This window comes from Ruditapes philippinarum, unplaced genomic scaffold, assembly GCF_026571515.1.
Source record: "Ruditapes philippinarum isolate M1 unplaced genomic scaffold, ASM2657151v2 ctg531_1_1_1_1, whole genome shotgun sequence".
Taxonomy (NCBI): domain Eukaryota; kingdom Metazoa; phylum Mollusca; class Bivalvia; order Venerida; family Veneridae; genus Ruditapes; species Ruditapes philippinarum.
In genome coordinates, this window is record NW_026852123.1 from 28,799 (window position 1) to 40,653 (window position 11,855).

At 33.7% G+C, this 11,855-nt stretch overlaps 1 protein-coding gene and 1 long non-coding RNA gene across 2 annotated transcripts; one reads left to right on the forward strand and one right to left on the reverse strand.

The window, feature by feature from the left end:
• Positions 1-241: 241 nt before the first annotated feature.
• On the reverse strand, positions 242-4,673 carry LOC132749654 (uncharacterized). The gene is made up of 3 exons (XR_009628450.1): positions 3,839-4,673; positions 3,239-3,319; positions 242-690 (listed from the first exon to the last, which is right to left on the reverse strand). It is a non-coding gene; the product is annotated as an uncharacterized LOC132749654 (long non-coding RNA).
• Positions 4,674-6,088: 1,415 nt separating this feature from the next.
• LOC132749663 (uncharacterized) lies at positions 6,089-11,101 on the forward strand. The gene is made up of 4 exons (XM_060739526.1): positions 6,089-6,537; positions 7,330-7,430; positions 9,514-9,700; positions 10,521-11,101. Exons 1-4 carry the CDS (start codon positions 6,226-6,228, stop codon positions 10,647-10,649), a joined length of 729 nt encoding a protein of 242 aa, XP_060595509.1. The 5' UTR covers positions 6,089-6,225; the 3' UTR covers positions 10,650-11,101.
• Positions 11,102-11,855: the final 754 nt, after the last annotated feature.

The following is an 11,855-nucleotide window of genomic DNA, read 5'->3' on the forward strand; positions in this document are numbered from 1 at the left end:
TTTTGGAAGGTCAATTTCAAATATTTCATACATTTGAGCATAAAATGTAAAAAAAAAATATTTGCAAATTTTAATTTGTAAAAAAGCTTCGCTAAGCATAAGCACAAGAATGTAATGACTTTTACAAAGCGTCACTCGCTTCTGTAATTTCTGGTCGACCAATCTTTCACTTTTTATCACTAGATGGTAGCACCTGAAATTCTTCTTGTATATCTTTTCCAGTTCTGAAATTAGAGGAGCATAAACATGTTTGATGGTAAAGAGCATCTGTGAACCTGTTCTATCCTTGCTCTCACTGTATCAGACAAACAGTCATTCCTCTGTATACATATATTCAAAACAGTAGGTTCTGGTGTCCTTACTGGCGAAACATCACACTTCCTTGTTTTACCCTTACTTATTAAAGATTGACCACTATATAAACAATATTTTTTGTATGAAAACTTATCAGTCATTGATCTCAATAGTGGCATCAGTGTTTTCTTTTTCTGTCTTAGTGTCTCTTTTAGTGTAATGTTGGTTAAAGTACATCTTTCTACACTCAATGTGAATATATTATTCCGATTCAACTTTTAAACTGTCATTTTATTTCTCACTGGCAGCATTTATTCCCTTGCATTCCTTTTCGTTGCCTTTAACTGTCTTTGTATGATCATTAAACAGCCGTTAACAAATCCGACAGGAGTTCCTCTTGAAAAAAAAAACAATAACTGATATTGTAAGACTTATAAAATCTGTTTTTTACATTATATGGAGGTTGATCCAGAATTACCCAAAATTTGTTTATAATTCTGATAACTTTTTATGTTTTCTTCATTAAATTTATAAATGCGCAAAGATCGATGTTTCTTCTATTTAATTGCCAAATATTATTGATTATAAACATCCAGTACCGTCTCAGGCCTTAAAAAACCCTGGATACGCCACAGCAGCGCAACTCAAAGAACACGACGTTCATTGAAATTTATAATACACCAATTAAAGTGCCCGACACAAAAAGGGATCATGTCCAATATTTGCCGAAGGTTTATGTAAAGCCGGCTAAAATTTCACGTCGTTTGGACATTGTAGTATAATAATTGTGTAATCATTTGTAATTGCAACGTTTATTTATGTAAAAACGTCTTCATTAAGGCGTCGGAAAACGGCACTTTCATAAACATTTGTCAACTGTTTAGACAGCCTACCATAGAAACATCTAATATGATATAAGAAATTCGACACAAGTATTTTGTTAGTCATACATACAAAACTTTTTGAGGGGTAAAGAAGTTTTTTTTACCAGACTGTTGGAGTAATTTTAAAGAGAAATACATATCGTTTGCGGCATAGAAGAATACGCGTGAAGTTAACGTTCTCCGTCGCTGTGGCAATTGAAAAATACAAATATGCTGTCATATGCGGCCTTGCACAATTTTAATGCGATTTAAAAAATGAATTCTAATTGACGATTATGTGCTGTTTTTCATACTTTATTTGTTTTCTTTTACATGCACTTTTTATCTAATTAAATAAAATTAATCATATATTCTATGCCTTCAACTTTAAGATGATCATGTGTATGAATCACAGCAATTAAAGCAACTAGCAGTTCAATAGTCATGGGTTTAGGTTGTTAGTACACTTACAGCGAATGGCATCGGGAGGATTCCCTATATGTAAGAACAATAGAACATCAACCTTTTTTACATAATGTGACAAATCCTATGTTTGCTTATATGGTAGGCATACTGTGTTTAATTATCATATTCTTGTTTCCTTGTAAAGAGGATATATTACGCAGTAATAAAGTGTTTGTTATATGAACTTTGAAGAAATATTATTGAATTTATTGTTTAAATTACGGTTATTGGTAGCTGATTACGTATTGTTTCAGTTATCCCAGAACAGTACGTGTTATTATAAGATGTATTTTTCCTAAAAGGCTTTCCTTTAAATGTTTTAGGTGTATTTATTTGATCAAAGTTGCTGATATGACACACTTTTCTTGCATATCAGACTGGCCGTTAGTATTACCCATGCCGGAAATTTCATCAGGCATAGGGGGTGCCAGATGAGTCGCGTGCTGTACAATGTCACGCTTAAGCTCCAGTCACATTAGAGCTTACGACCAGTGAAGACCAGTTCACGATCACCAGTGACCTCTGGTCGCGGACAATCTTTAAAACGTCTTACGACGGTCATCGGTGATCTTTGACAGTCGCAGGCTATCTTATTTAGGTCCCACGACCAATTTCAGTCGTATAGAGGTTTTTGGGCTTGCACAAATACCTCTTTGCGATCAAACAGGTCGCTAGTGATCTTATAAGGTCTTAGGCTGTCGCACGATGGTCGTTCAGAAGTGCGACAATCTTACGATAGTCTTTACAAATTGCCACTAGTCACTGATAATCTTGACTAGTCTTTAGTAATCGTGTGATGGTCGTACGTAGGTGATCGCATGACAGGTCACGGGTAGTCGTAAGTAATCCCACACAATCTTGAGACCATCGTACGTTTGCTTATGACCTGTCGTGCGATTGTCAATGATGACTAGTCTTACGATAGTCGCAGAAGGAAATTTATACGTGCAAAAAAGGTTTTGGTCGCAGACAATCGCTGATGATCGTCAGTTTTACAAGTCGCCGGTGGTCGCAAGTAATCTTAAGCTCTAGTGTGACTTGGGTTTTAGGATGACGTAATTTTACCGTTATGAATGAAGTTGTAATGTCATACGCTCTTGTACGTAAATAGTTCCGGTTGTAATGGCATAAATTCCCATTGAAAATTAAGATAAAGAATTCAAAATATAATGTTATATCGTAAAATATGCAAGAAAAAATATCTGACATATTTTTGCGGTTCGGATCGGAATATCCGTCCCTCGGTAACCCGCATGTGCGGCAAGCCTCGTTACCGCCCAATGGGCGGGTCACCTCGGGACGGATATTCCGATCCGAACTGCAACATATAACAGATATTATTATTATTTTCTAAGGTTTTAATCTAAAATTATCAATATAAAATACCTACTGGTTAAAGTGTTTGGAAGTAACGTAAAGATAAAGTCACATATTGAGTTTTAAAATGTGACATTTCAATTTTAAGCATTTCTAATGCCCATCCGTGCATGCATTCAAAAATATTTGTACTGATATATTACTATATGGAACTTATGACACACTTTTAAAGTTTGCTTATATGAAAAATATCATTAAAATGATTTTGTGAAACAAATGTCTCAACTATGCATCTTTACCTTTAACTCGTATACATCACAGTGTCCTCAGAACACTTTCAAGATCGGGCATACCCATTGGCTCTTGTGTGTTGATGAAATCTGTAACATAGAAATTACTTCAAGTTTGAAAGGATTAGAATCTTATTTTCATATTTACGTGAAACAAGGTTCTATAGAATACACATATATTTTTAGTGTTACATGTATTTGCTTAAATTTTGATTTTAAAAGTGATAAAATTATACTATAGTCAACTTAGGTGTGCATTCCGAAAGAAATACTAATATATCGCTGTGAATTAATCTTATACACGTAATGCACTTTTTCAAATTCGCGCAGGTGCTATTGTATGCATAAAATATTTTCTTTTAAATTATGGATCAACTGTGCATGTTCACCTTGAACTCATACATATCGCCAATCATGAACCATAACTAGAAATTACGTTTGTTTATTGATACATTTTTCATGTCACCTTTTCATGTATAAATTTCTTCTATGTCTATTAAAAACTGAAAATAATTTCAGATATATTGAATTATGCATACGACGCTCTATTTCCTCCATGTTTAATATTCACTTAAACTAGTAAAAGATAATGTTTGATATTTGTGTTACTCATTTAGTGTACATATAGTTTACTGGATTTTTTTAATTTTCAAAATCAAGCATACATCAATGAAGACTACCTCAAAGCGGTACCCCTGAAATAATAATAACATTACATACATTATATATGTAAAGCAATTTTAAAAAACTATTAAAAAATACAAAAAAAAAACAACCTTGAATACACATTTAACAATAAAACATGATTAAAGTATTCAGAATTTATTTAACGTAATACGTCATAATTAAAGTGATAATGGCGTTCCATAGTTTAAAAATACTGTCGAAATTAACTTGTTTTAAATACACATTTTTAGGCCGTTTTTGAATGTTTACTAAGACAGGAGTTAATCAGAGTTGTAATTTATATAACTTAAACTGTTTTCCATGAAAAGTATAATACAGATCGCTTGAAACACCTGTTGACCTTCAACGGATAAAGAACTGGTAAAACAAGTAATAATTTTCAACAAATACTCATAATAAACTTTCGACCCCACATTAATAATTGCTATTATGATCTGTAATATTTTAAGGAAAATATACCAACCCACTTTACAGTGTACTTTACTGACATTTATTTTGTTTACACTAATTTTGTTGTTGTTGTCGCCATTATGCAGTCGCTATTCTGAGAATCGGAGACGCTTTGTTCGCCTATGGAAGACCGTTGACGTCAGAAAAAAATCACAAAAAATAACGCGATAAAAACCCGTTTTTTTCTATGTTGCGCAACTTAGATTTTGCTAGACTTTTGATATGATTCATGTTACTCCATATACTTTCTATACCAGGTAAAATATTTTCTGTTGCAATTTGTTTGAGGTCGATTTACAGACTGACTGGACTAGAAGCGCGGATAGCAGTTAGCACTTGACAGTACCGTCCATGAACAGACCCATTCAAACCGAGCCTACACAATGTTCAGTTAAGTTTTTTTTGCGCTTTCTTAAGGGATTTTTACTTTCTCTATTCTATTACATTCACTGCGTCAAATTTTATTCTGATTAGTCTATTTTCTAGTCGGATTGTTAAAGCATTCCTATTTGAATACTATAAAATCACCTTTGGGATATGTTGCCTGGTTTTAAAATCTTATATTTGACGTCTTGTCTGTACTATACAGGCTTCACATCTGCGGATGTTTCTAAATTCAAAATTTTACCATTTTCGTGTTATATGTTGAATTCTGCTTAAGCCGGTGCTAGCGGGCGTGGACGGTTACTTGCACTTTCCAGTACCGTTCATGGACAGGCTCAATCAAACCGAGCCTGCAACATTTTACAATTTTCCCGTGTTAGACTTCTTTTTAGGGATTCTGTTTTTCTCTATTTCATAACCCCATGTTTTGGATAAACTCATTACTTTACATGGGGACCATACAACGCTTTTCATGGAATAGAATGGAACGAACCTGATATTGCTGAGCAAAAATTATTTTATCCGTACCAGAAAGTTACGCTCCATGACACGTTTTCTTCCAGAAAAGTCACATCGTAAGACCATTTCAATGTCCTGTTCCATATTTAAGGGGATATTTGAAAATGAATAATGAGTTTTAGCAAGAAGCGGAAGTGATATAATTTGCAGTTTGATAGCATACAGTTTTTAAACATCCTATTTATCTTAAAGCTAGGATTTTAGCCAAAGTCAAACATGTTGGTATCACTGCTTTATAAATATATTTCCGTAAGACACAAAGTATCGATTAGTATTAAGTCAAATAAATACAAAACTATAAAAGTAATACAGAAAAAGAATCCCTACAGAACGCACTGAACGGCAACAATGAAAATGTTGCAAACTGCGGTAATTATGAAAACTTAAATAACACACGTTAGTGCCATTCAACGAAAAGCGGCGTAAGCTACCAAAGTAAAAGAAACAAGAAAACATTGGACGAGGCTTGAAAGTAATTTGCTGTTTTCAAGCTCGAGTAGTCAGCACCAAGTACTACTTTTTTATGGTTGCATGTTTGACTTTGTTTCACAAACTCTACAAACCGTATGATTAACCTCCTCGTGGATGAAAGCAATTTGACAAGCTTCATTTTCATTTACGCTCCGTCATTCTGAATGCTTCCCTACACATATATATCAATAATGCAAGAAAGACTTCAGAAAAAATAACCAATTGTAAAAGTATTTTGTTTGCTTCTCATGTGTTATTTTTTCACGAATGCACAATTCATATAGATATCCCCAGGAATAGCGCACCAAACCATTTCTCATAGGAAAGTACATTGAAGAAGATTAATTTTCTAGATTTGAAGGAAGTTCGATTTATAAGCAAATCTTTACATAAAGTAGTTACAAATTTCTTGTCATATTTATAAAGAGAATAAATAAAAGAAAATATAACACTCGGTACTCATAATATTGGTGATATTAAAAAATATGGAATTTTCAAAACAAATCACATATGTATCTGCAATTGTGATGACCATTACCTGTTTAAACTTTGTGAAAGGAAAAAATCAGACCTCTGCCTTCATCACGCAGGTCCAAACTGTTTCAAATAGACAGTCGTCTGCTACGATAGAATGTGCGTTCAAATTAATGAAGGATGCTTCAAACGCCCATGTCACGAGAATTGCTGAAGGAACAGACTACTGTGAACGACAAACAAAGGCATGGCCTAGTCCAGCGTTCGAGCAAGGATTTGAATACCACAAACTGACAACACTACTTCATAATTATAAGCCACTGGTAAGACAATATCTTCATACATGTTTGTTTACTTTCTTTTACAGCATTTTATTTAATTATCTTGACTCTTGAGGGCATACAAAAATTACATACAAAATTTTGGGGGAAAATCATATATCAACTAAACAGGACGTTTTAAACATGAATTCGTCAAGTTGAAATCGTGAAGTTCAAAGTGTGAATTCGCGCAGTTGAAATCGTGAATTCGGTAAGTTTAAAACGTGAATTCACGAAGTAAAAATTGATAATAATTTCATAAAGAAGAGGTTTTAATGTCCCTATCGGTCTGTACATCTATACTGAAATGAATTCTTACTTGATATTAATCTTGGAAGAGACATGGTTATAAAATAAACCATCGTCATTAGACCTCTTAAAACGGATCAACATAGTCTCATTTCACAAGTTGCTAAATAGGAGATATATCTACTTTAAACAGATATAATGGAATACTAAGCCGCCAGCATTTTCATTATTATGATGACAATGTCGATGACTATGATAATTGTGAAATAGATTGTTGATAATTACGAATAAAATGATGATGACGATGTTATACCTGATTAACTATATATTCATTTTTGTTCACATCGAGGCCTTAAATAATCGTATTACATACATTAAGGACAATAACTTCACAAAACAACAAGCTAAGAAACAGCGAAAATATTACAAGATTAGTAATAAGCAATAGTTTTTTTTATAGTGTTTGTCTGTTTGTACAAATGCGAAATTAAATGATGGAAAACATCAGATAACCAATAACTAGTTCAGTGATTATTTTATTTCTAGCTTGGGGACTTCTACAATGAGGTTGACAGTCATTATCTTGACTCGGAAATAAAAGTTGGAGACCGCTTTATATTTATTATACAAAGGACAGGCATAGGCAGGTATGATGTATTTTCTTTCTATTTCTGTTTTTATTTCTTATATGTTAAACCACTATTTCAGTATAATTTCTTTCCATAAAATTAAAACTTTTTTTTAATTCAAAATAAAAATTTGAATTGTGGCACACTTTCTTATTAAAACCTCATTGTTTTAGATCGCATCTTTATAACTAGGTAACGTTTTGGACTTAATGTTATGTCATCTTAATGAAGTACTGTTTCTCGTATTTTCTTTTAAATGCAGCCTTTACAAGCTCTTTATCCATGTTTTTGTTGGTGTTGTTTCTTGTTTTTATTGTTTGTTGGAGGGGATGTTTTTGTTGGGTTTTTCATGTATAGTTTTTTGTTGTTGTTGCTATTTATTTGTAGTTTTATTTCTTTATTTTTTTATTGGGGTGAAAGATGAAAAAGATGGATTTTACCCAATGTTACCTTTTAACATTCACAAGATAGCGAAATAAAGTTTGTTCATTTCGCCCCCACCCCTTTGGTTCTTGTCGATGCACTTGTTGAACGTCCCTTTCGGCGCTCGTGTGTCCTGTTCCGGTTTCAGTTCGGTGCCTTCTTTGTGCTCTGCTCTTGTGGCTTGAATGTGTCTGGGGATGCGTTGCCTTTGCCTTGTTGTCCTTTGTTCTCATTATTTAATATGAACTAGCATTAGTCATGGCATGCCTTTTTTTTCGAAAATATCGTATTAATAAAAGTCAAATTTTCAGTCTTTTCATGTTCTTATTGAAAAAGATACAGACCACTATTATGACTCCCTAAGTCCACTTCTTTTATAATACAATTTGAGGTCAGAGATGTCAGAGAAGTTGTTGAAATAAGGAAATAATTTTTACCATACAAACATGAGATGTTATATTTCTGATTCCTATAGATCGTTTGGCACGACATTATTGTTGTGCTTGTGGTAATTTAGTTCTTTCTATTTTCTAATTGGGTGGTTCCAGCATTCCATACTTGAATACTGTTTAATCACCCTTAGGATATGTGGCCTGCTTTTTAAATTTGTCTTTTGACGTCTTATCTGTGATATGCAGGCTTCATAACCTCTGATCCCCTTTCAAAATTCCATTTTATTTAGTTCCGTCCATTGTTTTCTCGTTTAGGGCACACGCATTATATTACTCGGGGACCATATGGAGCTCTTCATGGAATGGCACTTACGTGTCACATTGAAGGTTCCATGATAAACGCCATATGAACACATCTGCGGATGTTTCAAAATTCAAAATTGTACAAGTTCATGTTAAATGTTGAATTCTGCTTAAGCTGGTGCTAGGGGACGTGGACGGTAGTTTGCACTTGACAGTACCGTCCATGAACAGGCTCAATCAAACCGAGCCTGTAATATTTGTTATTTTGCCGTGCTGGGCTTTCTTTGGGGATTCTTTTTTTTTCTATTTTATCGCCACATCAGCGTTGTTTGTGCCGTGTGAAGGCTGCAAAAAGTCGCCCCGTTCATTCAATCAGAGATGTTATATTTCCGATTTCTAAAGATCGTTCGGCACGACATTATTGTTGTGCTTGTGGTAATTTAGTTCTTTCTAATTGGCTATTTTCTAATTGGGTGGTTCCAGTATTCCACACTTGAATACTGTTTAATCACCCTTAGGATATGTGGCCTGCTTTTTAAATTTGTCTTTTGACGTCTAATCTGTGATATGCAGGCTTCATAACCTCTGACCCCCTTTCAAAACTCCGTTTTATTTAGTTCCGTCCATTGTTTTCTCGTTTAGGGCACACTCAGTTTTTTTTATTTTGGGACCATATGCCGCTTTTAATGGAATGGCACTTACATGTCACATTGAAGGTTCCATGATATACGCCATATGAACAAATCTGCTGATGTTTCAAAATTGTACCAGTTCATGTTAAATGATGAATTCTGCTTAAGCTGTTGCTAGGGGGCGTGGACGGTAGTTTGCACTTGACAGTACCGTCCATGAACAGGCTCAATCAAACCGAGCTTGCAACATTTGTAATTTTGCCGTGCTGGACTTTCTTTAAGGATTCTTATTTTCTCTATTTTACAAGTTAACTTTGTAAATTTAATAACAACATTAAAACTGTTTTATAGAATGTTGATCGATTTCAAAAACGAACAAGAGGCGACAACAATTTTAGAATTCAGCGTCAGACCAGACACATTTAGGATATACAACAGAATTAATGGAACTGGTGGTAAACGAGAAAAGGGCCCACACCCATTCCCTGACTTCAAAACATACAAGCTGGAATTTGAAGTGCAGGAATTGCGTTGGATGGTAATCAGCTTTTATAAAAATAACGTCGTTTGATTATTTTCTCACGTAATAAAAAGTTAATAAAAAAGTTAATATATCCGTATATGTTAATCATTTATATAAGCATGAATTGTCATACTGGTTTATGTCCGTAACAACATAGATTTTACATTCATTTACAACTTGTTTAACTATATGACGTTTTTATAAATATAGAATTTTAAAAGCACATTATGCTTCTGAAACAAACAATTAAAGTGTTGTTTTTTTTTTCTTTAGAAATGGCAGACAAGAGTTTTGTAATGTTTAAATGATCGTTTCAGAGCATTTTACATGCTTAAGTGAAAATAGTATTGTTTTATTTGAGAATAAGTAATGTCACAGCTATTTAATTGCATGCAATATAAGCATTGTCATTGGCGTCACAGCGACATTATCAGTCTTAAAACTTATACAATCCAAATGTGTTTCGACAAAAACAACATAATGGGTTTGCGACCAGCATGGATCCAGACCAGCTTGCGCATCCGTGCAGTCTGATCAGGATTCATGCTGTTCGCCAACAAACCCTATAAGAAGTAGAGAAACTGATAGCGAGCAGCATATATCCTGATAAGACTGCGCGGATGCGCAGGCTGGTCTGGATCCATGCTGGTCGCAAACCCATTATGTTCGTTTTGTCATGACGTGGCTCATATATTATCCAAACTTGCTTCGTGCTTAACACACTTATTGAAGACAGTGATTAAATGGAAGTTTGCATAGCAAATTCAAAGATATGATTGGACAGGAAATGACTACGAATTACCAAACTACTTAACTGTGTTTATTTTATTTACAGATATACGTTGACGACACATATTTCACAAAGTTTGTTCACCGGCATCCCGTCACGTTGATCAGAGAGATCCAAGTCTCTGTTTCGCCGGTTTTCAAGTATCTCTCAAAGGCATTTGACCCAAGGATGTAAGGAAATAAGACTGTTCATGTTGAAAACAAGCATAGTCACTCTGTTACTTTAATCTGGTACAACGTGGGTTTTACGTTTATGTTATGACATAAGAATTATGGGTAACCGGTTTGGTTAAAAGAAGAACATGACCATGCATAGGTTTGAGTGAATGAAAAAGGAACATTTTCGGTATTTTTCTTTTGGGATTCTTATTTTCACTATTTTTCCCAAATTATCTTGAATTCGAAAATTTAGACTTGATATTTTAAAACGCATAGAACAATACCCCTTGTAGCTGAAATGTTGACTATACGCCTAATTCTTGAATAATTCAAACACTTTTTTGGGCGATTGGCGTTATAAGCCAAATTGGTTGAGGTTTAGTTGTGGTTGTATTATAACTGAACTGCAATATTCTGAGCTTGAAATACTATCCTTATTTCTACGTCTCTTTCATTTTCATTATAAGAATCCCGAGCCAGCGACATTTTCAATTTCGTCGTTTTGAACATTCTTTAGAGATTACTTTTTTTTCTTTTATTGTTTGAACAGAGTTTTGTTTTAAAATATTCATAGCAGATTGCAATATTTATAGTTACATAATATAGTCAGTTGTTATTTTAAAGGAAATCACTTGATTAAAGATATTCGCAAAAGTGATAACTCACGATATCTTTTGACAGGTTCACTTAAGGATGGCATTTATATGAATCAACATAAGTATCATACATAATGCTAACTAACATATAAAAAAATGTCAGAACCTACAAGCATTAGAGTATTCTCTCTATAATCAAGAAAGATACTTTTGATTTGCATTATGTATAGTCATATAAACGGGTAATTAATGCTCTTCAGCGGAATATGCAGGTGATATCTTATACAAAGTGCTAGTTAGTCGTATTTTTAAGTATAATTTATTTTTCATTTATACTTCAATTTGCGTTATAGCCACTTATCCATGATCGATAACAGCTGTAAATAAGGTTTAATAATAAAATGTGGAAAAGGAGAATAATAACTAATGGCATAACGAACTGAAGTATTTTCATATTTTGTTTTGTCTGGTTACAAGGAAGCACTTGATAAAGAAAACTGAAACAAATCATACCCTAAGAGTCAACACATGTATCGGATACCCTTAAGTACAAATATTCAACACATATATCGGAATAACTTAGAATAATCATTTTATGTTTTGCAGTCACTACTGTTTAGAACAAA